The sequence below is a fragment of the Perca fluviatilis genome, chromosome 1, assembly GCF_010015445.1.
Source record: "Perca fluviatilis chromosome 1, GENO_Pfluv_1.0, whole genome shotgun sequence".
Taxonomy (NCBI): domain Eukaryota; kingdom Metazoa; phylum Chordata; class Actinopteri; order Perciformes; family Percidae; genus Perca; species Perca fluviatilis.
The window spans coordinates 18,242,042-18,269,019 of NC_053112.1; the positions used below are offsets into that span (position 1 = coordinate 18,242,042).

At 41.1% G+C, this 26,978-nt stretch overlaps 1 protein-coding gene across 4 annotated transcripts in view; it reads left to right on the top strand.

The window, feature by feature from the left end:
- LOC120556976 (complement C3-like) overlaps window positions 1-26,978 on the top strand; it is a 92,917-nt gene that overhangs the window by 45,138 nt on the left and 20,801 nt on the right. For all 4 annotated transcript variants that reach the window (XM_039798162.1, XM_039797312.1, XM_039798952.1 and 1 more), the window contains 19 exons: window positions 108-247; window positions 441-653; window positions 1,249-1,312; window positions 1,413-1,502; window positions 2,414-2,617; window positions 2,762-2,837; window positions 2,970-3,129; window positions 3,266-3,361; window positions 8,252-8,402; window positions 9,093-9,178; window positions 10,066-10,143; window positions 10,249-10,410; window positions 10,523-10,585; window positions 11,149-11,230; window positions 11,342-11,390; window positions 11,506-11,596; window positions 11,747-11,836; window positions 11,923-12,025; window positions 12,174-12,263. In XM_039798162.1, coding sequence (XP_039654096.1) covers window positions 108-247; window positions 441-653; window positions 1,249-1,312; window positions 1,413-1,502; window positions 2,414-2,617; window positions 2,762-2,837; window positions 2,970-3,129; window positions 3,266-3,361; window positions 8,252-8,402; window positions 9,093-9,178; window positions 10,066-10,143; window positions 10,249-10,410; window positions 10,523-10,585; window positions 11,149-11,230; window positions 11,342-11,390; window positions 11,506-11,596; window positions 11,747-11,836; window positions 11,923-12,025; window positions 12,174-12,263 — 2,088 coding nt within the window. The remainder of the gene's footprint in view (window positions 1-107; window positions 248-440; window positions 654-1,248; window positions 1,313-1,412; window positions 1,503-2,413; window positions 2,618-2,761; window positions 2,838-2,969; window positions 3,130-3,265; window positions 3,362-8,251; window positions 8,403-9,092; window positions 9,179-10,065; window positions 10,144-10,248; window positions 10,411-10,522; window positions 10,586-11,148; window positions 11,231-11,341; window positions 11,391-11,505; window positions 11,597-11,746; window positions 11,837-11,922; window positions 12,026-12,173; window positions 12,264-26,978) is intronic.

The window sequence follows — 26,978 nt, forward strand, 5'->3', positions numbered from 1 at the left end:
GATTTCTTGTGCTGTAGTTGCACCTCTAGCCTTAAACTGTTCCCATCCCTTACAGTTCACCCCCTTTCTATCTGTTTCATCGTCTTTTTGTCCCTCTCATCTTAAAGGAATCTGTGTTGGCGAGCCATTAGAGGTCATTGTCCGGAAGGAATTCTTCATTGATCTCAGGCTGCCGTACTCTGCTGTCCGTGGAGAACAGCTGGAAATTAAGGCAATCCTCCACAACTACAGCCCCAATCCTGCCACCGTAAGTCAGTGTTACTCTGCTCTTTTTTCTGAAGAAAACAACATCAAGCATTACATTTCTTTAAATTAGGGATGCATCCTTGTTAGGCGACCTAAAATAAAACTGATGATTATGATCCTATTATTCACTCCATTGTGTTTTTAAAAACTGCACATACTTCACTCTCTTTCTCCATCTTTGTCTTGTTTTCAAGGTGCATGTGGATCTGACTGATGAGGAGCATGTGTGCAGTTCAGCCTCTAACCGTGGAAGGTATCGCCAGGAGGTTAAAATGGGGGCCCAAACTACACGAGTTGTACCCTTTATCATTATTCCTATGAAAGAAGGAAAATATAGCATTGAGGTCAAAGCAGCTGTTAAAGATTCTTCGCTCAATGATGGAATCATGAAGAAGCTGCAGGTGGTGGTAAGAATAAACAGACTCCATCTAGGGGGTGTGAAGCTTATTTATAACATATAAGAACTGTTCACTTAAATGTTCAATCTGCAATAAAAAAGTTAAACTTTACATTTACATTTACAACGTTATGGTTGGAATGTACAGTATGTACGGTACTACTTTCAGGCTGTTGCCACCAATTTGGACTGATGTTCAGCTGGGATGTTGTATACAGCCACTTGCTTGATTTGTCTGGGCTATCCAAAATAACTCCATCCAATCCATTTTATGATATGACAACGCTATTGTTTTGGTTAGGTTTAGGCAAAAAAATTACTTTGTTAGTTGTAGGACAATAATCATGTTTTGTGTAAAAGATTTGGGTTCAAATAAGTACTTGGGGTACAACTACAACTTCGTCGTTGTGGTTACAATGAAAACCATGAGTTAAAGGTTAGGGAATTATTGTTGTTACGTGTGGAAAAAAACATTGACTGCCACTGGTTGGAAACAGTAAACCAAGAGCAAACTCCTGTGTTAATTAAAGGAATGAGTCATCAGACAGACAAGATTGCTACAAAATAGTTGTAATTTCTAATGTTTGTCTAATGTTTTTTTTCAGCCTGAAGGCGTACTGGTTAAATCTTCTCAGATTATACTCCTAGACCCCACTATTAAAGGTGTAGGTGAGTTTACCCATTAATTAGCCACATTATGTAGTAATTTAGTAATGCCTTTACCACTTTCTACCTGATCCCCCAACTTTCCCACTGTTTCTCCCTTTAGCTGGTAAACAAGAAGTAACTCTCAACAGTGGAATTCCTATAAAGGATGTGGTCCGAAACACACCTACTAGCACACATATCTCTGTGACAGGTCAGATATTATGTTATATTTGGGCATATTGGGTTATGTCATACAGTGCCTGCAGTGCTTAATTTGTAAAGTGGAAGGTCCCGGAGCGCAGAAGGGGGCTGGATCAGGCGACTGGATCAGGCGACTAAAAACGGGGGTTGGAGGTAACAGAACAAAAAAAGAATTACACTGCCTACATAGCTTCTCTGACTAAAAAAACATAAACAACGCTGTGTGTACATCAGGGCAATGTTTATTTCTATTTCAGAACATGCACTGCATCGGTGCGAAATTTAAAAAAAATAAATACACTGCAACAATCGTTTTCACAAGCAGCAATTATCCTACTATAATTATTATACTATTAAATTAACCAAAAAACCCACCGTAGTCTCCACATTCTTGATCGGCAGAAACTGTTTTTACTTATTTGGGATCCGACTGGCCAGCGTATTTGAAAAAGTTAAGCAAACTTTGTTGTCTTTTTGACATTTTTCCCCTGAGTGAAATGAGGCTATAACAGCAATCTCAACCAGCAAAAGCATTTGTGTCACTTGAAGTGCAGCGCCGCACTGATGAAGTGCCTCCCCTTCCTCCGTCCCTCTACCCCCTCCATCTTACCCTGAAAATTCACCCTCAAAATGCATTGAAAATGCAAACACAAGATTTTTGTGGAACTTCAATGGGGAATAAAGACTAACAAGACAGATAACAACATTGAACACCACAAACAGTAATTTATTTCATTCATTTAGGCGATTAAATATTCATAGTGACACAGGAGGTGCCGGATCCAATAAAAAAGGTTTCAGATCCAACAATGGAGGTGCCGGAACATGTTCTGGCATGTTCCGGCTCAAGTTAAGCCCTGACTGCCTGTACAAATTTGCATAGGTGTAAATTGTTGTGTGTGGTGTATATTTTGTGTGTAGGGAAAAATCAAGTTCATCATTTGGTGAGGACCGTTAGTGTGGACTCTGTGGATACTATGATCGTCCAGCCTAGCGGCTGTGGAGAGCAGAACATGGTCAGCATGACCCTACCAGTCATTGCAGTCATATATTTGGACAAACTCAACCAGTGGGAAAAAGTGGGACCTGAGAAACGTGTTGAAGCCCTCCAATACATCAAAGACGGTGGGCTCAAAGATGTATTTATTTCCACAGATGTTTTAACCAGGATTGTCAGTACAAACAAAAACCAATGCCAGCAGAATCATTTGAAAGATCACAGAATGAAACAGGATTTCTCAAAAATCGTTGTGTGTTGTTTGTGTCCAGGCTACAAGAATGAGCTTGTCTTCCGTAAAAAGGATGGGTCTTTTGCTGCTTGGCCAGATCAAAAGAGCAGCACCTGGTGAGGCATCCAAACATCCATGAAGTCATATGTAATTGTTTGCACATCCTCCTCTAACTTAGATTCTGACAATGAGTGGATGGTTTTTTTCATGTGTGAATAAATGAAACTAAGCTTCCTCTCCTCTCCAAGGCTGACAGCTTATGTTGCCAAGGTGTTTGCCATGGCTAACAATCTGGTGGCATTGCAAAGCCAACACATCTGTGAAGCCATCAGGTTTCTGATTCTCAACGCACAGCAACCTGACGGCTTGTTTAGAGAGATTGGAACGGTTATCCATGGAGAGATGATTGTGCGTATAATGATTTCATTGACATCTAATCCTAACCTTGGTGCTACCAAAACAGCTGATCGAGATGAATACAATTACATAAATTAATATGAAAAAATATGTCTGTGTATGCGTGTGTGTGTGTGTGTGTGTATAGGGTGATGTGGCAGGCACAGATTCAGATGCCTCCATGACGGCATTCTGCCTCATTGCCATGCAAGAGACTCACAAAATATGTTCTGCCAGTGTTAATGTGAGTACTTCATCTGCAAACAATGTTTTCTCTTTTTCCCTCATCTCTTTCGTTTCTTCATTTACTGTCTCCACACTAAGGATGTGCTTCTTGGCCTTGGAATTACCATTTAGTTACCATTGTAGGTAATGTTACACAGACATGCTAACGATTGCAGCCACCGTTAGACCAGACAGACATTGTTTTATTGATTCCTTAGATTTTTTTTTGTTTCTTTAGTTTTAGAATTGTAAAAAAAAAACTGCTTGTATGAAGACTGTCCCTCCGATGGAGGACATATTTATTCATAATCCAAATTGAAAGTCCAAAGAGAAAACGGTCCGTGTACTTCTTCGTTCATTCGATTTTCATTTCATAAACAGGTATTAAAAAACAAAAAACGAATGGTTATTTGATTTTCGTTTTAAAATACATTTGAAATTGAAATACAAGGCGTTTTTTCTTTTTCATGGTCGAAATAAGATAGGAGAAAGTTTAAATATGCTTTCATTTTCATTTTCTATTTTATATAACAAAAATAAAATCACTCGAAAACAGAAACGAAAAACGTCTTGTTTTTCATATTCAGAGACGGATGTTTTCTCATCCAAAAAGCTATACCAGTGTTGCTTTCAGCCCAGGCTAAAATTACTTTGGAAACCTATACTCTTGATAATGCTTGGGGGGAATTTTATTTCATAATGTCACATGTATTTATTCCCCTCTCTCCCTGCCTCCCTCTGAATCTCTGTCTCTAACTGCCGCAGACAACTTCGCACCAATCGAACCAGCTGAGGAAACAGAATTTCAGTTCACGGCTGTAACGTTACCGTTACGCCAGCGTTAACAATCCCAGCAAACTTTCTGTTGCTGCCGTTAAGCTTGCTGATCTGGCAGAGAGTCACCGGGGGTTCGGGATCAGATCATGGGGATCAGACCTCCGGTGCTGGGTCTAATATTGTAATATTAGCTGCTGCTGCAGCTAGCTAGCAGGTAGCCACCAGCCCTGTAACCTCGGTTTCGTTCGGGGTTTGCTCCCCGGACTGACTCTGCAGAGCTGGCTTTACCCGCTCTATGATCAATGAGCAATGATCAAGGATTACCAAATTTCTCTCTCATAACCACTGAAAACTGTCAAAAATCTAACCCAATGGACGTAGCTGACATTAAGGGTTTCTGCTTCATTAAGGGATATTGTAAGGAAAAAGCAATGTACCTAAACAGTGATCAAAAAATCTAACCCAAGTCGGCGTAGGATATCTGACTGATAACTGACTGATATCTGATTGATCATTGTTTAGGTACATTAAAGTTGCTTTTCACGTTAAGCGTTTTAGAATGTCCCTGCTGCAGCTGAGGGGATCTGTAGCTTTGTGGCCCCTTTACATAAATATACATATGGCTATGAAATAGATCATGAAATACATAAATGAGGAAATACACATGAACATAGGCATTAGTCATAATAGTTAAATAGCCTAAATACATGTATGTTTTACTTATATTTATTTCGAGGGACTTTTATTTATTCCATCTATTTATATGTACGTTATATTTAAAGGAAGTTTGGTTATCTCACAGACTCAGACTAAAAGCAGCTAGTGCATATAAGTGCATCATAGCATATCACTATCTGCAAATAAAATAAAATATGAATAAATCACGAGCGTGGCAGATTCCCAGCTCAGCTAGAGCGGGTAACGCAGCTCTGCAGACGGACCAGATCGAGTCAGTCTTCCCGGGAAGCAAACCGCGGGGACCGAGGTTACAGGGCTGGTGGCTAGCTGCTAGCTAGCTGCAGCAGCAGCTAATATTAGAATAGACCCAGCACCGGAGGTCTGATTCCCATGATCTGATCCCGAACCGCCGGTGACTCTGCCAGATCAGCAACAGAAAGTTTGCTGGTATTGTTAACGGTGGCGTAACGGTACCGAAAGTCTGTTTCCTCAGGTGGTTCGATTGGTGCGAAGTTGTCTGCGGCGGGTAGAGACAGAGTCAGAGGGAGGCAGGGAGAGAGGGGAATAAATACATGTGACATTATGAAATAAAATTCCCCCCAAGCATTATCAAGAGTATAGGTTTCCAAAGTAGTTTTAGCCTGGGCTGAAAGCAACACTGGGTAGGCTAGGCTGGCGCTGTTGCCTTGGAAATGACAACATCTGGTCTCTGAATATGAAAAAACAAACCTTTTTTCATTTCTATTTCCGAGTGATTTTATTTTTGTTATATGAAATAGAAAATGAAAATCACAGCATATTTTTAATTTCTCCCATCCCCTTTTGACCATGAAAAGGAAAAAAATGCCTTGTATTTCAATATCAATTGTTGTATTTTAAAACGAAAATCAAATAACCATTCGTTTTTTGTTTTTTAAGTCTGTTTATGAAATGAAAATCGAATGAACGAAAAAGTACACGGACCTAGGAATCATGCCATAATTGATTTTAAAAAAGATAAAGGAAACTGAAAAAGCAAAGTTGAAATGTAAAATTATTTATCTTTTGAATTTTCCATTTGGCTTTTCCATTTGGATTTTCCATTGGAATATGGCTTGTTTTCCATTTGAACCAGTTTGAAAACATTGTCATCAATATGACCCATTTTTCAAATTTGGATATCATTTCAAAATCGGAAATCAAATGAATGAAAAAGTATAAGGTGCCTCTGCACCACTTTCGTTTCAGACCCTCCCACCAGCCTTTGGGCCACGCCTCCAATTTTGACATCTGTCAGTGGAAAAGCCAAATGTTAAATCCAAATTGAAAATCCAAATGGAAAAGCCAAATGGAAAATTCAAAAGATAAATCATTTTACGTTTCAACTTTGCTTTTTCAGTTTCCTTTTTCTTTTTTACATTCAATTATGGCATGATTTTTCCTAGTAGCATAGTAAAATAATAATATTTTTAATTTCATCTAGCTTTGTTTTCTCTTTGGGCTTTCAATTTGAATTATTAATAAATATATCCTCCATACACTCCTACCACATTGCCATGCTGGATCAAAAGGTTCCCAGCTCCCCAGAGCGAGGGGTTTAGTGAATGGTCAATTTTGCTAAAACGATTCTTATGAATCAATTGACACATTCAAATTGGAGACAAATTTGCTAACTAGAAAATGCAGTTCCTGCAGAAAATGTGAGGGAATGCTGAATAGCTGAATTGCTAAAGCTAAACTAGATGAATAGCTTAAATCGGTGGAAATTTGTGAAAAACATAAAAGAAAATTTGAAAAATGACAAAATATGTACAACATTGTGAGATCTGAGTGTATGTTCTAACTGACAATGATTCACATATGCAGAAATATGAAACAAATTGTATGAAAAATCTTAAAGCCCAAATGCATTGCACCGCACTGCTGAAAAATCTGGAAAATTGTCAGAGATGGAAGCTAAACTGCATTACCTAAATAAGTGAAGAGCTAAAATACATTGTTAGAAAAGCTGGAAGCTGAACTGTAATACTGTCAAATATGAAAGTTGAAATGAATTACCTGAAAAGGTTGAAAGAAGAATATACTTTATCAGACATATACACTGCATAGAACAAAAAAGCATCAATTTAGCTGAGATGAGATGTGAAATATATTAGGTGAAAAGAATGGGGCTGAACAAGAAGAAATAGAGGAAAGAGAGAAGGAGTGAAATAGAGAAAGAAGAGCATGAGAGAAGAGAGGAGATGAGGGAAGAGAGAGGAGAGAAAGAGAATAAAGAGAGAAGGAGAGAGAGAGGAAAGAGGAGAGAAAAAAGAGAGGAAAGATAGTAACATTGAGAACGAGAACAACTTTGACTAAAATTCAGTCAAATGATGTCATCCTGAGCACCACAAGGCCTTTGTGAACGTATCGGTATAAAATTTATGTTGATAAACTTAGAAATGTGGGCATATCAGCGATTTAAAAAAAGTGGTTCATTCAGAGTTTCGCTGGGAACTATGCAGGACGTTTACCATTGCTGCAGATGGAGGAAAATTTAGAACTCTCATCATTTGGAAGCTTGCTGAGCCCAAAGTATAAGACATATGGCTCAACTGAGCAAATTGTCTGAAACTAGACAAAAATACCTACGTTTTGATGTATAAACTGTGTATGACAAGTAGATATTGTGGGCGTGAGAGCAATTTATAGGAACTAAGATAATTTTTTCGAAGCTTCACACTCTAGAATGATGATGTCATCACTCTGAGCTGCCCCATACACACTCATTAGAAACGCAGAAAAATCCTGAAAAGATCACTAAACCTAAACAGCTTTTTCACAGAAACTGTAAAAGATATCAAACTGAAAAGCACAAGCCAGATAGCTGAATATTTTGTGAACATTTTAAAGTTTTTTTGGCGTCTGTAGTTGAAAGTATGAAGGAGCTGAAACTTTTGGGAGCGGAAGAAGATTTTAAGGAGTTGAAGCCTGCTCTCATTGACTTTAATGTTAATATGTTAAAAGCTTAAAATTTTAAAAAGTATAAACAGTAGAAAAAAAGTTGAAGAAGTCCCATCATTAGCTGAAAGAGCTGAACATTTGAAAAGTTGAATGGTTTAAATAGGTGAAAGTATGCAGAAGTTACACAGAGCCAAAAACGTACGGAATAATAAAAATAAAGAACAGGATAACAATAGTTGGAATGCTGTAGAACAGCATTCCCACTAATAACAATCGTTAGCAGATTAACAAAGACATCCCATTTTCACACTACAGACACCTCTCTGGCATGAGAGGTGCTTAATGAGGCCTCATTTTTGTCAGTTTGATTGTTGACATGTCGAAGCGATGCACTAAAATATCTTGCTGCCTTTCAATCCAGTCTCAGCTATTGTCGATGGTTAAATTTATACGGCATTCCTGAACAGAAGTAGATATATATTTGAAATAGATTCACTACTGTTATCTGACCTTGTTTTTTCCTTCTGTCCAGAGTCTGCCAGGCAGTATAAACAAAGCAGTGAATTATCTGGAAAGCTGTCTTCCCAGCCTCACCAACTCATATGCTGTTGCCATGACGTCATGTGCCTTGGCCAATGAAAACAAATTGAACAAGCAGATCCTCTACAAGTTTGCTTCCCCAGGTGTCGTCACACAGCAAAATTCTTAAACTAAAATTCAGAAACAGAATATATGGTGTGATAAATAGATTAAAAAATACTACACATCCATGAATAATAACTATAATAGGATTATTAGAGCCCGACATATCAAAAATGTGTTTGAGCTGTTTTAGAAAAGAATTCTCATTTTCATAGATTCTCCACCAGAACTGATAATGTTATTTTTCAGCCATAGTTCCTGCTTAGTACATATTGGTAAGAATCTTTCAATAACAAATAATATATTTCAGATTGTAATCTCTCAAATATTGATATCTGAATGTAGCATGGGTAATAACAATGATTAGCAGTAGTAATTCTCAATACTGAAAAGAGCAGACACAATATGGGATTTTAGCTAGATGCATTGAATCCAACTATCTTTAACTAAAAACAGTTTACCTCTATTCGGCCTGGCTTTTCCCGTGGCTCTCCTGCTTCTAAAAAGTGGACACAGCAGATTTTTCTTGCTGTTGCCTCCAACCATCTCCTAATGCTTGTCCTTGCTGTAGTCATCTTCGGCAAGATTTCCCAGTAATTATGTCGGTGCTTTTATTTTGTATTTTATCTCTATACAATTCAATATTTTAAGATGAGGAATTGGGGAATTATTAGTGTAAGAATCTTATTTCAGGTAAGTCATATAAAGATTTTTGTGTATGTCTTCCTCAGACTTGTCCCACTGGCCGACACCTAAGGGATACGTTTACGCACGGGAGGCCACAGCTTACGCTCTTCTCGCTCTGGTCAAGGCCAAGGTGAGTATGTCCCACTTGAGTATGTCTACTCAGGACTCTGACAGAAAACATACAACTGAGTCCTCATCCATGCTACCTCACTGAAAGGGTAGGGGGTTTGCAAACAAAAGTCGGTGAAAGTGTCTCTCAATCTAACTGCCTCAGTTTTACACTTTTTAAGTAACCATATTTTTCCAGTTACTAATCTTATGATTATGTATAGATATATAGAAGGCATCTATTTTTCTTCCCCTTTTGCAGTGACTTAGTATTGAGTTGACTTGTAGATGTCTCCAGTTCAAAGTACCTCTTATCAGTACAGAGTCTGCTAAAATAAGCCTGTTCTACTACGGTCCTTGTTCCTGGAACGGTCTGCAGGCCAAGCTCAAACTTGAGACACTTATCTCTTTAAATGATTTTAAACTTAAACTTGAAATAATTTTTGTGGAACCTATTGTTGCTGTTGTAATTTATTGTTGTTAGATACTGCTATGTGACCTTGTCATGGCCATGTCTTACTTGCAAAAGAGGTTTTAATCTTAATGTGACTTCCTAGAAAAATAAATGTTTTATATATATCATGACATATTTATAAAAACAAGGGACTGATTTGAACATCCTGCTCTGCATAATCACATTGATGTCATTCACAATAATGACATCAATGTGGCAAAAACATTTAGTTTGTCATTGTTTGCTTTTATCAGGCAAGTTTCAAGTCTCTGCTGTTTGATTGTGTCATACAAACAAATGATTTAGAAGCTCTATGGTAGACTTGGAAACTGGCAGATTAAAATCTAAAGTATAACTATAAAATAATCAGGACTTATATCTAGTTGTACTAAAGTTATCAAAGTTAAGTCAACCATAGACCATTTCAACCATTGACTTTGCTTCTGCTAATAAAGGCATTTCAAGACGCCAAACCTGTTGTGAAATGGTTCAAAACCGAGGTGGAGGATGGTGGAGGCTATGGTTCAACTCAGGTAACACAGACCCCTCTCTTCATCTTGATACCTGCAGCTTATGTTAGCTCCTAACCTATATTTCTTCTTAACTTGTTCCCGTCCTTTCACTCTTTCTCTCTCTAGGCTACTATAATGGTGTACCAGGCTTTAGCAGAGTACTGGACTAATGCTAAAGATCAATCTGGGAAAAATGATCTTAATGTGGACATATTGTTGCCGGACAAGTCAAAGCCTGACAAGTACAACTTCAACCAGGACAACATCGGCGACACCAGAACATCTAAAGTGAGAAGACACACAAACAAATGCATAGTGGCTCATTAATATCATTATGCCTGATGTTTTCTGTATGATTTTTTTCTGCTTGTGTGTGTGTGTGTGTATTTAAATCCACCAGATCAACGGTATAAACCAGAATGTAAAAGTAATTGCCACGGGCACAGGAGAAGCAACGGTAACAGTAAGTACAATTTGTCATTGTTCTGAGTTTTATCATCTTTTGTGACAGGTGACCTACAGTATTTTACAGTAATTTAGTATTTCTCAATGTCTCATTTTGTGAAACAGAAAGGATTCTGGCCAGCTAACCTAACATAGCTGTTAGCTTAGCTGTTGTCAAAACAGCAGGGCAGGACGGAACATTTAAATACACCACCAAATTTAAGTACAGTAGAACTGAATAGTTCCCATTTTTATCCCCCCCAACCTAAATCTTGGCAGGTATGCTGTAAAGACAAATGTAAAACAGAGTGTATGTTTACAGTTTACAGAGTTTGTATGCATAAATACTAAGCTAACATTATGTGACAGAGACGTAGAAAATGTTTCTATAAGTTCCCTAAAATAAAAGAATCAACCTGAAAAGTAGCATTTTATTTCTCCATCATTGTGTCTTTTTTGAATCTCTGAAAAGACCAAAACCTTATTTTAGATATAATTTATATATTATTATATACAATTATTATATTTAATGTAGATGTCTATCAGTTCATCACATATACAGCACTTTTATCTGTCTGACAGATGGTGTCGCTGTATTACGCTCTGCCTACAGAAAAGGACAGTGACTGTCAGAAGTTTAACTTGTCAGTGCAGCTCCTCCCAGGTAATTTGGTACCCTCTCTGTTGTTGTTTTTTCTTCTGCAAAGTACCTTACCTTATGAGAAACAAATAAACAAAATATTCAACTACTTAATACATTATTTTCCTCCTGCAGAGAAAATGGATGAGGATGAGAACATATACAAGCTCAGAATAGAGGTTATGTAAGTATAATCTAGACATCATAATGACAGTTATAGTAACATGGACATTTATAACCAGCTAGCCCCTACATTACCCTTTTCTGTTATTTAATTATTCTGTTCATTCTGTGTGCAGGTATAAGGACAATGACAGTGATGCAACCATGTCAATCCTGGATATTGGCTTGCTATCTGGCTTCACCGTTAACACAAATGACCTGGACTTAGTAAGAACTTGTACAGATACACATAGAAATAAAAATCTGTTTAAATGTTTAGGAAGTTGTTTTGACTGTGTGTGCGTGTGTGTGTGTGTGTGTGTGTGGCGCGTGCGCACGTGTGTGTGTGTGTGTGTGTGTGTGTGTGTGTGTGTGTAGCTGTCTAAAGGACGAGCCCGCGTTATTGCAAAATATGAGATGAACACAGTCCTGTCAGAAAGAGGCTCACTCATCATCTACCTGGATAAGGTTAGACATCACTGGTTCCTACCTCTGTACTTTTTCTCTCTGCCTTGTTCTTCCTTTCTTTATCTCTATCTCACATTTGTCCACAGGTTTCTCACACACGACCAGAGGAAATCACTTTTAGGATCCATCAGAAGCTGAAAGTGGGAGTCTTACAACCAGCTGCTGTGTCTGTCTATGAATACTATGACCGTGAGTCTTAGACACACTTTGAAATGATGCCTCCATGTACATTGCTGCCAATAGATGTAAGAGTAGATAACACAGGAAATGCAGGCATTATTATAATTATTATATACTTTTTACGTACATATTCTGAAATCTTTCTTTCCCATTGCAGAAACAAATTGTTTGAAATTCTACCATCCAGAGAGGAAAGCTGGAAAGCTGCTGCGGCTGTGTACAAGTGATGAATGCACATGTGCAGAAGGTAATTAGGATGATGTCAAACTGACCTTATCCGTTGTCTGTAAACATAAATATATTATATCTGAAATTCTTGAACGAACACCTAAACCCAACACTAACATTGTGCTTCATAGAGATAAAGCATTAATCCATCATGTGGGGCTTATCCTGCATGGTCTGTAAACTGCAGAAATGTATTATTGTACCTCAATAAAGTTGGGGACTTAAGGCCAAGAGAAGATTAAACAAGATAAAGAGTCTACAGCCATGCTAATGGCTCTTAGAGGCTGTACTTATGCACAACAGCACTTTAGGCTTAATGTTAATATGCTCAAAATGACAATGCTTACATGCTGTAAGTTATATTCATATATATGTTATTAACAGCGTTAACTCAAACCCATTTTAATGGCATAAAGTTTTTTTAGCGCAAGATTAACTTTCCTTTTGGCCTAGCAAACTTTGTAGCTTTTTTCACATACTGTTGCAACCATAGACAGTATATAAGAATGGACCAACAGATCCCGTTGATCTGGATGGAGACCAGTGAAGGCTATTAGAAGCATTTTTCCGGTGAGCGCTAGCATTACTGCGCAGCCTCCAACTGAGAGAGACAACGTAAATGTGACGTGAGCAACGTGTCTGAAAGTTGTAAGTGTTCTGGTAGCTGTGCCAAGAGAAATCTCAATCATTCAGAGACGGAGAGCGTAGGTATATGTAAGGAGATAACATGGGCACAGGCTAATTATTGCTAATTAAAATGCTAGTTAACATTAGTAATTAAACCTAAACAGCTCATGTAAGTTGAAACTGCCTACAAGCTTCTCCTGTACTATACGGTAATTCCTCTTCTATGTGACACAATCGTTAGCCTATTTTTACAAAAACATCTGCTACAGAGCCATAACGTGAGGTACAAGGTAATGGAACCTTTTATACATTGTCGTGTTTCTTTAGAAATAAACAACGGACAAATAGAGTCTTTAAACGCTTCAGATGTAAAGTTATTCGCCGTCAAGTGACGTCGACATGAATGGCAGTCAATGGAATGCTAACGGGAGGGGATCGCTTTGTAGCATCAAAATGGCACCATAGGAGGTTCGAGTTCTGAAGCGAAGTTTACCCCCTTGATTGCAACAACTTGTAACGTTAGAAAAACTACAACACCACACCAGATCTAGCTAGACCGGAAACAAAACAACAGGCACGCTGCACACACTTGTTTGGGCTTGTGAGCCGGCCAAAAAGTAGTACATATCTGCAAACTACTCGATTTTTGGTGAAAATCGCCATTTCAAATGGGGTCTGAGACCCGGTGCTTAGGCACCGGTGCCTTAACGACCGTTATCTACCGGACCGAATAGCAACGTGGATTTCGGTGCCTTATTTAGGTGCCATTTAAATGCCTGCCTCTAACAACAGACGTTAGAGGGAACTGAAACATTCCCGCACATGCGCAGATGAAAATGTTTTATGAGGATTTACGACATTAGCTGTTATAGTCGGGGAGCCAAAGTCTCAAAAATGGGTTGAACCTGACACAGGGCTCTCAAGTTTTGAAGACAGGCAAGAGTGACATCTCCCCCCCTCTAACAAAAAAAAAAATTGATTGGTGGCGGGCTGGACGAGTCGCAGGAATAGGGGTGTTTCATTAATATTCGTGCGCTTGCAACTTACAATGACTTCCAAAGATACATAACAGCTACAAGTGTATGCACTATACAGGATTTACCCTATCATACTTTATCGACAGGAATAGATAGGGCAAACAGCCACCCACAAATATATAAACAATAAGAAGAATACCAGAATTCCTCCGTTCAATTAGACCATAGCGACGCACCCCAAGCTTCCATCCTTAACAAACAGCCATGTATATGGGCTCTTCCAGGCTCTCCACTGCTGGCTGTTCCAATTTAACGGGAGAGAGGAGCGAGAGGGGTTAGGATCATCTTCAGCCAGAGAGGACATTATTTCTTCAGCTTCTTCTTGCGTTGTCACCCCGGTGGGAGGTGTGCTAACAGGGCTTGCAGCAGGTGAATTAGTTGTGCTATTAACGTCATCGCTACACAGTTTCTTAGTAAAACCAAAATTAATTAAACTGCCTTGTTTTCCTTTTGCCATGGCTATATGATGCTTACTGCAGAATGGATTTCAAGGACTTTGCGCACCGATTAATGGCCTTTAATCGGTTATATTTTTTCTACGAATCTTTTGAGAATGTACTAAACATGAGTTGGATTTGCACCGCAGCGCCGCCACGCCTTGATGCTCATAACAAGAATAACATGTATAGTTTTCTTTATTGAAGTGAATTGGGTTTAAATCACCATCACGCATGAATTATATTTTTGCAGTTTTACACATTATAATTCACGATGATCACATTACACAAAACTGAAATTGCACGTCAAAATGACACATTGTCAATATTTTTAGAGACCCCCCAAAATTTCCACAAATCACGTTTTCAGGGGAGCCCATGTCTTATTAAGGGGAGCCGAGCTCCCCCTAGCTCCCCCGTAGTTCGCACCCTGGTTTTATGGTGCGACTGCGCTTGGTTTCTGCGTTTGGAGAGGCATCTCAACAGACTGGAGGTCCAATACTGATTGTTCACTGTTAGCCTACATGTTAGTTGAATTTAAGTGTCGGGGCATTCTGCCACCGTCTGTCTATTGTGCTCCAACACAGCCGTTCCCACGGGCGTCAGTTTGGTTTTGAAATGTGCTGGGGACAGAGAAGCATTCGAGGTACATTTCCAGAAGTGCTGGGTACAATGACGCATAACGTTTTTTTTTCTTCGCAGGTCAGGTTTAATGTACGTAAACAATGACCAATGATTACCAAATTTCTCTCTAATATTGCTCCTCATAACCACGGAAAAGTGTCAAAAATAGAACCCAAAGTCCAATTATTATGGACGTTATCTGACATTTAGCGTTTCTGCTTCACATTTTCAGCAGGGCAGCGGAGCAGCTGTTGGTTGACTCCACGGGTTCTCATGGGCTTTATAAGTCCTAACATGAAAAAGCTTAACGTGGTTTAATATACTTAAACAACGATCAATCATCACCACATTTCTGGTTAGATTTTTTGACAGTTTTCAGTGGTTATGAGGAGCAATATGAGCGAAATTTGGTAATCATTGTTTAGGTACAAGCTTTTTCCTCACCATAGCCTGTCAAGTTCTTTTGACAGGCATAAGTGTTCATTTCAAGATATGGCCATGATAAATTTGGTGATCGTTGTTGAGGTACATTAAACCACGTTAAGCTTTTTCACGTTAAGCAGAACAGACAGCGTTGTGAACAGAGAAGCGTGCAGCCTGCGCAGCAGCAGAGCGGCTGTGTCTGTACCTGCCCTGTGGGGACAGAGATTGTTGTGGATTTTTTGCATCTGTCGCTCAAGAATTATATGTGTTATGGACTTCTTCTTTTAACTAAATTGAGCTCGAGGTTTTAAATTGTTACAATGTAAATTCAAATCTGCTTAAAAAAATAAACATATGTTTATTTAGCATGTTTGTTTTGTCCATATGTGATCGTGCTGTGTTCCCCAGGTCTCAGTTGCTACAATGAGTTTTTTTTTTTTTGCCCCCCCTGGCTCGAATGTCAAACTCCGCCTATGATATAAAGGTAAACATAGATTATAATCCAAATATAAAACATAATGGAATATATGGCAGTAAGGCTCTCAGGCATTCTGAATTGCTTTCATCTATTTATTATCCTGTAGATCAGCTTTTCTGATGATATCTGAGTCAGCACACATGTTAACCTAGGCATCATTTACTCTTCCCTTTTCTTTTGCATCTTTTGTTGAGGAAGTAACCTCCTTAAATGTGCATATGACAATTATTCACGTTCTGCTCATGTCCAAAACTTTGTGCACATTCAAAATATATCTGTGTTATCTGAGTTTTGGAGCAGTCGTGATATTTTGAGAAAAATAAAGTTATAATAGTCAATATATTTCAGAAAATAATCTACCTGCACCATAGTCTGCTGTGTATTACGTGATTGCTCTGCTGATAGGGTAGATCTCAGACCATCTGACAGACACAGAGCCCCGCTTGGGTCTCTGGTCTCTGAATGAGCGAACGTTTAGGGAAGTGGCTGTACGCTGCGCTATGCTTTTCTTTCATTGGTTGTTGCATTAAATCTTACCCAGATACAATGCTATTTTCTGATTGGCTATTGTGTAGCCCCTTTCTTTTTTTGATTGGCTGATAAGTGGCCGGCTCGACTAAGAACTCCAGGGGAGATGCGCTAGATTCCTGCCGGTTCCATAGTGAGAGCGGTGCGGCCAGAGAAATTTGGGGCACTGTGGCATATTCAATTTATTATAAATAGTTTTTCCGCGTGAGAAATACAACGTGTGGCGGGAGTGCGTGACAAAAGACCGAAACGAGTGACTGTCACGCTCAATGCGTGACACTTGAGAGCCCTGCTGACATGGTCTGCCATACTTTTTATTTGTGTTTTTTCTGTTAACTTTGACACTATGATATGGATATTGGATATTTAACATCATGGCACACTTACACACACACACAATCTTAGTAATTTGATTGGAACAACCAACCAACGGTTACCAACGGACTGCTCATCATTGTCTGTGGTAAGTGACCCTGCAGATTTTGACCAGCTCACCCGGAGACTGAAGGCAAGACACATTCAGAAACCCGTATCTCCCTCAAAACAGCATGGATGTTTATTTTTTCAAAGTTTGTATGCGTGTGGAAGCACCAGAGACACAAAATAACACCCCAAAATGATTTGCAGATGTTTTTTCATAATATGGGCACTACAGAAACCACCAAAATTAGCTAAAACAGCTAAAGCTAGCTAACTAAGCTAGTAGAGAATGAATGCTGCTGGTACAGGGATACATTTGGGATGAGGAAGCATCAGAAATATACTTGTTTGAAGACTGCCGTGATCCTTTCAGTTAATTACCATTACAATATCCATATTAACATTCTTTTCGCAAAACGCTGACCTACCGGTATTCACTAAAGTCACTGTCACTTACCACAGACAATGATGAGCAGCTTCGAAGTCCATTGGTAACCGTTGGTTGGTTGTTCAAAACTCATTCAAATTACTAAGATTGTGTGTGTGTGTGAGTGTGTGTAAGTGTGCCATGATGTTAAATATCTAGTATGTTTTTCAGAATTTTGAGAGTAGTCTAAAATTCTGTTGAAGCTCTGAGCCTGTTGATCGCCAACTAGTAGTGAAATCATCACAGATCCATTGATTTTAGTTGGATTTTTATATTTTCTTTCTGTGGAATGAGTATTCTGTTTGGTGAAAAGAATGGCATATTGACGGATGTCATAACTTGAGAGAATAGTTGCTTTCCAATGAAGTAAAGATGAAAATATTGGAAAAAAGTGAGATAACGCTTAATTGTTTTGCATAAAATTGAGCAAAAATCAAGTTTTCAGAGTTATTTTTTCAGTGGATATTGTCAGCACATGTGTATCTGGAATGCATTTATTGACAGCCTACCCAACCCACTGAGGATTTGAGGAAAAAATAATCATTTTTCTGATAAAAAATGAAGGGTGCATGTACACTAAAATGGCCACAGTTTTTTTTCGCGATATTTCTGGCAGAGCAGACCCTCCAATTATTGGTTCTTACGGTCAAAGTTAACAGAAAAAACACAAATAAAAAGTATGGCAGACCATTTCAGGTTCAACGCATTTTATTGAGCTTCTGAGACTTTGGCTCCCCAACTATTAGCTATATAAACTAACGTTAGCTTCCCAGTGGAAGCTCCCGGTGGAAGCTAACGGCAGGCCGCTACAACTACGGCTGGAAGCGTGGAACAAACTGTGCAGTGTGCAGTATCCTCGGTAAAACCATGTGTAAAACAGGATTACACAGCATGATCTGTTCCATGCTAGCCTCCGCCGGGAAGCTAAACGTTAGTTTAACAAAACTAACAACTAATTTGGCTAACTGCTATCTAGCTGACAGCTTGATTGAGTCTAAAATAACGTTTACTCAAGCTAAACACTGGGAAAAGCAGGCAACAGCTAAATTAAGACTTTACAGTAATAACAATAAAGACAAGTATTGATTGATTGTATTTTAAATGAATGAGCACAAGTAAAGTAGAACTGACATTACAGCTGTTATATATTTTAAAGGTTATTTTCAGGTTTTATTTTGAGGTTCTTTTAAAATTATGACATGCTGTCTCAGCTAGCAGTTAGCTGAATTAGCTGTTAGCTAGCTAGCTAAACTAACGTTTAAACCAGCGACCAGAAGCGTGGAACAGATCGTGCAGTGTAATCCTGCTTTACACATGGTTTTACCGAGGATGCAGACACTGCACGATTTGTTCCATGCTTCCGGTCGTAGTTGTAGCGGCTTGCTGTTAGCCTCCACTGGGAAGCTAACTTTAGTTTATATAGCTAACAGCTAATTTGGCTTACCGCTAGTGCAACGTCGTAAATCGCATAAATCCTCGTAAAACAGGATTTTCATCTGCGCATGCGCTTAACATCTTGCACATGCGCAGAACGGATCGTGCAGGCAGCACGGATCGTGTACCGACAAATACTACACTTAGCAGCAGTAATGTTAGCCTACCGTTAGCTAGCAGCTGGAGTAAACACGGTTTAAATGCTGACAGCTAAACGTTGTAAAGTGTGACTGTATTTCTCTGGAAAGTAGAGGGTGATATGGGAATCAATTCTCGCTCCCATCCCATCCCGAGCCTACGAAAATACTCCCGTCACATCCCGATCACATGACTGCCCCCCCCCCAAAAAAAAAAATCCTGTTCTGCTAAATCCTGAGAGAAAGACTCCTGAATCCCGTCCCGCACGCGTTTCGTTCCCTATGTTGTCTAAAGTTATCAGACTCTGTGTGTGTGTCTGTGTGTGTGTTTGTGCACAGCTGCAGCGGTGGCCCAAGCGAGCGAGAGCAGCTCCTCTGTTCTTCTGCGCTGATGTTGTGTGAATGCAGCGCTGCAGAGCAGTGCCGTTTGTCTCTTACTGCTGGGTGCATTAGGGTTAGGTAGTGAACATTTTTCGAGACTCCCGCGGGACACGGTATTCCCAATTAACAAACGTATTGTGAGTTGTTGTGGTTCTCTTTTCTAAAACGAAATGCCTCGCAATCTTTGGGCCCACTCACCGCATTGATAACTCTGCAAACCCTTGGTGTTCTCTCAATGAGCTTTATGAGGTAGTCACCTGAAATGGTTTTCACTTCACAGGTGTGCCTTGTCAGGGTTAATTAGTGGAATTCTTTTCCCTTATTAATAAAAAAGCAAAGGGTGGCTACTTTGAAGAATCTAAAATATAAGACATGTTTTCAGTTATTTAACACTTTTTTGTTAAGTATATAATTACATATGTGTTCGTTCATAGTTTTGATGCCTTCAGTGAGAATCTACAATGTAAATAGTCATGAAAATAAAAGGAAACGCATTTGAATGAGAAGGTGTGTCCAAAATTTTGGCCTGTACTGTAGGATTGAAGGGACAGTCGCAGCTAATGAAACCCCTAGTGTTCACAAAAATTAATTAAATTGAAATCGGACACCATTGTTAGCTTTATGTAGATGTTACATAAGTGGCGTGATGAAATTCAAACTGTAAATATACTCTAATTACGCCGAAAATGAAGCTAACTAGCCACAATCTGTACACATAGGATTGAAGAGACAGTCGCAGCTAACGAAACCCCTAGTGTTCACAAAAATTCATTAAATTGAAATCTGACACCATTGTTAGCTTCATAAGACTTGGGGTAGATGTTATATAAGTGGCGTGACGAAATTCTAACTGTAAAATACTATAGTTATGCCGAAAGTGTAGCTAGCTAGCCGCAATATTTTTCCATTGTATTTAATGGGACACATAGCTAGCTATCAGCTCCTCCTAACAAGACCCCTCACGTTCCTAAAAATGCCTTAAATTCAAATTGGACTGTTAGTTTTTGTTAGCTTTGTAAGACCTTGGGGTAGCTGTGATATAAGTGTCATGACGAAATTCAAACTGTAAATATATTATAGTTAGCGGAGCCCCGGTAGTGCAGTAATCCACAAAGGGTAACTTCGCCCTGGGTATGGAGCCCAGCAGGCTGCCGCTTTCTCGTCAGACTGTGTGGAGCTCCTAAAGTCAGACACGTCTTACCAGATTTGCAATTAGCCATAGATTTTCATAAAAAGGCCCATATTTGAGCTTTATATAGTTGATTTCTCGTATAAAAAAGTCTCAGAAGTGAATTTGGTAATGAAACATTGCGCAGTGTCTGGAATATGAGATTGTCGCGTCTCTAATGTGTGTGTATGGAGATTCGCTCAACCAATCAGTGCGCAGCTCATCTAAATATTCATGAGCATACCATATTTGGAAGAAAAGCTCTTGTTACAAATAGGGCCAAAACACAGGGATGCATAAGGGCCAATAAAATATCAACCAGGCCATTTTCAGCCCAACCAATGTTAAATACCCCATTAGGAGACCTTAAGGAACACTGTGAAATACGCTATATAATCATTCTATCACCCCTTTAATTGCCTTTTTCCCGCCATTTTTATGGCAACACACTACTCCTCTACTAAGAGGAGGTTGTAAGTAATCCAGACAAGTTGGAACACCTGTGGGAATTGGTAGCACCAACTTTCAAAGCTTGATCAACCTCCATTGCTGCAGAACAGCTTTATGTTGTAAACCCATTTCTTGTTCCCTGAAAAAGGCCTTTTTGTAAAATACTGAAATGTACTTTTTTTTTTAACCTCAGGCAGTTCACCACTTACCTTTGTACCATTTCAAGCTATTCATTGGACTTGAACTGCTAAAATTTCAATAAGAAACTAAAAGAATTGGGGTGTTCTAAAACTTTTGACCGGTAGTGTATATAAATAAATCTTTCGGTTCAGGCACCATTTTAAAAGTATCGTTGTATCATGTTGATAAGAGCATTACAATGAGAAAAAATAATGGGACAAAAAGAAATCAAGGGACATTCAGAATAGATATATATATAGACAGACAGACAGACAGAGGTGTAAGGTGTAAACAGTTCTTAAGTATATAAAGATAACAGTAAGTATATAAAGATAACGTGACACTTGAAAGATAAAGTGACGTGACGGTAATGTGATGTGGTCAGAGCTCAACAGTCGTATGGCCTAAGAGATGAAGCTTTCCCTGAGCCTGGTTTGTGGCTGCGGTAGTTTGCGTCTTCGATAATCCTTTTGGCTTTCTTCCTGCACCGCTGGGTGTAGGTGTCCCCCCATGGATAGCAACCGCGCCATGGTGATATGCTTAGCAGTTTTCAGCACCATTTGTAGAGACTTACTGTTGATTGCAGTGCAACTTCCATGACAGGCAGTGATGCAACCAGTCAGCATATTCTCAATGTTGCACTGGTAGAAGTTGCAGAGTATCCTGGAGTCCATGTTGAACCTCCTCAGCCTGTGGAGGAGGAATAATCACTGTCTAGCAGTCTTAGTGATGGTGTTGGTGTCGTGAGTCCAGGTCAGTTCCTCACTGATGATAACCCTGAGGAACCTGAAACTGCTGACTTTCTCCACTGCAGTCCTATTGATGGAGATGGGGATGTGTCCTTCTCTTTGTACCTTACTGTGTTGAAATAAAATATAGGTCCGCTACCCAAGGCCAGATTTATAGACTTAGTTGACTTAAACCCTTTTGCTCTTTTGGGAGCATAGGTCATTCATGAACTTCCTCCAGCTGGTTCGGTGTTGGGAGATCTTCTCTGCTTCCTTCCACAATGTTGCTGCTGTCTTTAGTTCTGCCTCAACAGACCTTTTCCAGCTGTTCCTTGGTCTTCCTAGCTTTCTTTTACCTTGTGGGTTCCAGGTAAAGGCCTGTCTGGTCGTGTTGGAGGGTGGTTTTCTTAAGGTGTGCCCGATCCTGCCCCGTTTCCTGCGTTTGATTTGGGTTTCAATTTGTTCTTGTTTTGTGGTTTGCCACAGCTCTTTATTTGTAATTGTGTTAAATGATAATTTCATAATAATTTATACTGTTTATTGATCCACAGAGTGAAAATTACAATTCACATGTTTGTTAGAAATCACTACACACAGGCCTGAAATACACACACACATGCTCAGGACCTGTTCATGCACAAATGTAGAGACTTCAGAGTGAGTGGGCTGCCGGGGCTGGACCAGCACCCTGAGCGGTTGGGGGGGTATGGTGCCTTGCTCATGGGCACCTGGCAGTGCCCAGGAGGTGAAGTGGGATCTCTCCAGCTACTTTTGGTCCATACTGGGACTTGAAACAGCGACCCTCCAGTTCCCAACCCAACTCCCTACGGACTGAGCTACTGCCACCCCCATTTGGAAATTTAGGCCAGTAAATTTCCAGGATGTGTCGTAAGCATCTGTTAATGAATGATTGGAGCTTATTTGATGATGCTTTTGTAGTTCTCCAAGTTTCTTCCCCATATAATAAAACTGATTTAACATTGGAGTTGAAGATGCAGAGTTTCGTATTTGTGGAGATGTATTTTGCGTTCCATATTGGCCTCAGTATTATAAAGGATGTTCTTGCCTTCCCTACTCTTGCTTGTATGTCTCTGTCACTACCTCCATCTTTTCTGACAACGCTTCCCAGGTATGTATATATGTCCACCTCTTCTAGTGCTTCTCCATCCAGTTTAATGGCATCTATTTTGTGGTTTATGGTCATCACTTTGGCTTTTGTTTTATTGATGTGAAGTCCTGTGGTAGCTGCAATTCTGGCAAGTGTTGTGAGTTTGGTCAGCATTTGTGTTTCGGTGTGTGACAGGAGGACTATATCATCGGCGAAGTCTAGATCTTCTAGGTGGGACCACATTGTCCATTGAATGCCCAGGTTTTGTTCAGATGTGGTTGCCTTCATAATCCAGTCAACTGCCAAAGGGAAAAGAAAAGGGCACAGTAAGCAGCCCTGTCGGACTCCTGTCTCTATTGTAAAGCTGTCTGTGAGGTTTCCATTGTGTATCACTCTACAGGATGATTGTAGATACAGCTGCTGGATGATGGTTATGAACTTCTTCGGGATGCCATAATGTGCCATGAGTCTCCGTAAAGTCTCTCTGTCTAGTCTGTCAAATGCTTTATGGAAGTCGATTAATGTGAGGTTGAGAGATGTATTCCACTCCAGGGTCTGTTCTATGATGATGCGGAGGGTGGCACAGTGATCGATGCACACAATCTATCTTGACGGAAGCCTGTTTGTTGCTCTCTGAGTTGTTTATCCAGATCTTTTGAGAGTCTTTCCAGAACAATTCTGCTTAAAATCTTCCCTGGCACAGATGTAAGCATGATGCTCCTGATGTTGTTACAATCTTTCATCTAGTTCAGTTGGTATGGGTTTGTTCAGTATGTCTCTTAAAGCGTAACTCTCGCCAAAATGCAACCTTGGGTCTTTTTGTGAATGTACCCGAGTCAAACTTTCGTTTAAAAGCATATTCATGACGGAAGAGCCACTTTTAATATTTACCGTATTCTCGTTTTTCGGTCAAATGGCCTTTTGAATGGGCGTGGTAGGGGCACTTTTATGCTAGCCTCAAAATTTCTATTTTTCAAACACTAAGAAGGCTCGACACAACATGAAACTTTGCTTGAAGTATCACCAGGGGCTCGGCCCACCTCTTCATCTGGTTTTCTTGCTTTGTGAGTGTTTTTCCATCTCTGTCTAGTATTGGCCTATCTGGGCTTTTGCGTTTACCAGCTAATTTCCATATGGTATCATAAAGCTCCTTCATGTTGTGTTGAGCTGCTGCTTCTTTCTTTTTGTTAAATTTTTTTTATCTTTCTTGTATGTTCTTTATAATAAGTTTGTCTGTTTTTGTTAATTCTTTATGCTTTACAGTTCCTTAATGTAAGTGAGGCTTAAGTCCCAGACTAAGGGAGCTCCTGAAACACGGACGCAGGAACAAACAGGCAGATCTTCAACAGGTAAGTACTTCGTAGGATAACAGGTAGTTTGGCGAGACGAAGTCTGTGAGTCATGCTACAAACGAGACCAGACGGAGGAGTGTGTGTGTGTGCTGCTTATAAGGTGGTGGACTAATGAGGTGCAGGTGGTGAACTGATGATGTGGTGTAATGAAGTGCAGGTGTGTGCAATCAGTACTGAGGAGATTGTGAGCGGATGAGGGGAGTGAGTGACGGGGGAGGAGTGAGTGCCGGTGGGACCCTGACAGTACCCCCCCCCCTCCCAAGGAGGCTCCCGACGACCAAGAAGAGGGGCGAACATGGCGACGAGGTCTGCCCCGACCCCTGGGTGCGGGGCGATCAGGATGGTCAACATGGAACTGGACGAGGAGAGCGGGGTCCAAGATGTCGCACCGTGGAACCCACGACCTCTCCTCAGGACCGTAGTCCTCCCAGTCGACCAAATACTCGAGGCGAGGACCTCGCCGCCGTTAGTCCATGATGGTGCGGACTCGATAGATCGCCTCCTCGTCAACGGGAACGGGAGGAGGAGGCACCTCGGTGTCAGGGTCTGTGGAAGGAGGACAGACAGAGTCAGTGAAGGGCTTCAAAAGAGAGACATGAAATGATGGTGAGATTCTGTAATGAGGTGGAAGGTGTAGCCTGTAGGTAACGTCGTTCAGCTGCCTCTGTACAGTGAAGGGTCCGATGTATTGTGGACTCAGCTTACGGCAAGGTAGGCGGAGGCAAAGGTCCCGAGTGGAAAGCCACACCTTTTGGCCAGGTTGGTATTGAGGGGTTTCGGACCGACGTCGGTCTGCTTGTGTCTTATGCTGGCGTACTGCCGGTTGGAGATGTACGTGGGCCGAATCCCACACCTTTTCACTGTTCTGGAACCAGTAGTTAACGGCAGGCACCTCTGAGGGCTCACCCGACCAGGGAAAGAGAGGTGGTTGGTATCCCAGGATGCACTGGAACGGGGTGAGTCCTGTAGTGGTCTGACGAAGGGAGTTTTGGGCGTATTCTGCCCAGGGGAGGAAACGACTCCAGCTGTCCTGGTTCTGGTGGCAGTATGTCCGTAGATACCGTCAGATTTCCTGGATCTTCCATTCAGCTTGTCCATTAGTCTGGGGATGATATCCTGAAGACAGGCTGACTGTAACCCCGAGGAGCTTGAAGAAAGCTTGCCAAACTCTGGAGATGAATTGCGATCCTCTGTCCGATACAATGTCCTCAGGAATGCCGAAGTTCCGAAACACATGGCCAAAAAGAGCCTCTGCGGTCACGAGAGCAGTAGGGAGTCCGGGTAGGGGAATCAACTTACACCCCTTGGAGAATCTGTCCACCACAACAAGGATACAGGTGTGGCCGTTGGATCGGGGAAGGTTGGTCATGAAATCGATGCCGGGATCGGCCGGGGAGGAGGGAAGAGCGGCATGAGTTTGCCTGCTGGTAGCCGTCTGGGAGTGTTGATTATGGCACAAACTGAGCAGTCTGAGACATACCGAGAAACATCCTGGGAGATAGACGGCCACCAGTATCGTTGGCTGAGGAGCGAGAGGGTACGCCTGCTACCTGGATGTCCTGAACCCAGAGCAGTGTGAGCAGAGTCTAGCAGGGTGGTCCGAAACTGACGAGGGACGAAGGTTACTCCTTCCGGGCCACCTGGCGGAGCGGGATGGAGAAGGTTCGCCTGAGTGATCTGCTCATCGATGTCCCAGATGATTGGGCTGACGAACATGGTTGGAGGGAGGATGGGTTCAGGTTGGAGCTCCTCTGATGCGGACTGGTGAAGACGAGAGAGAGCATCCGCCTTGCCGTTCTTACTGCCCAGTCGGTAGGTAATGTGGAAGTCGAAGCGAGTGAAGAAAAGGGCCCAACGAGCTTGGCGGGATTTCAACCGTTTTGCTTCTCTGATGTATTCCAGGTTGCAATGATCAGTTATGACTTCAAACTGGTGATCGGCTCCCTCCAACCAATGCCTCCATTCCTCTAGAGTCAGTTTTATGGCCAGCAGCTCCCGATTTCCGATATCGTAGTTCTGCTCTGCCGGGGAAAGTTTCTTGGAAAAGAAGGCACATGGATGGAGTCTGGGAGGTGTCCCCTGGCGTTGAGAAAGCACCGTACCAACACCGGTGGAGGATGCGTCGACCTCGACAACAAAAGGTAGTTCTGGGTTGGGATGAGCCAGGATGGGGGCAGTAGAAAAGGCGTCCTTAAGGCGTGCAAAGGCGGAGAGGGCATCTGGAGACAGGGACAGGGTTCTGGGCTGCCCCTTGAGGGCCGAGGTTAGAGGAGCGCTGATGAGACTGTAGTTGTTGATGAATCTCCTATAGAAGTTGGCGAAACCGAGAAACCGCTGGAGGTCCTTTACAGTAGAGGGATGAGGCCAGTGTCGAATGGTGTCCACCTTCCTCTGATCCATCTGGACACCTTGTTGGTCGATGATATAGCCCAGGAACTGCACCGAGGGGGTGTGGAACTCACATTTCTCCAGTTTCAGGTACAGTTCGTATGCTCTGAGTTTCTCCAGAACCAGACGGACATGTCGTTGATGTTCAGAGAGGGAGGAAGAATACACGAGAATGTCATCTATGTAGACCACAACGAAGTTGTTGAGGAACTCCCGGAGAACTTCATTCATGAACCCCTGGAAGACAGCTGGAGCGTTGGCCAGTCCGAAGGGCATGACCTGGTATTCATAGTGTCCAGAGGTTGTGACAAATCCGTCTTCCATTTGTCTCCTTTATGAATGCGGACCAGATTGTATGCACTGCGTAGGTCCAGTTTGGTGAAGATGCGGGCTCCACGCAGCTGCTC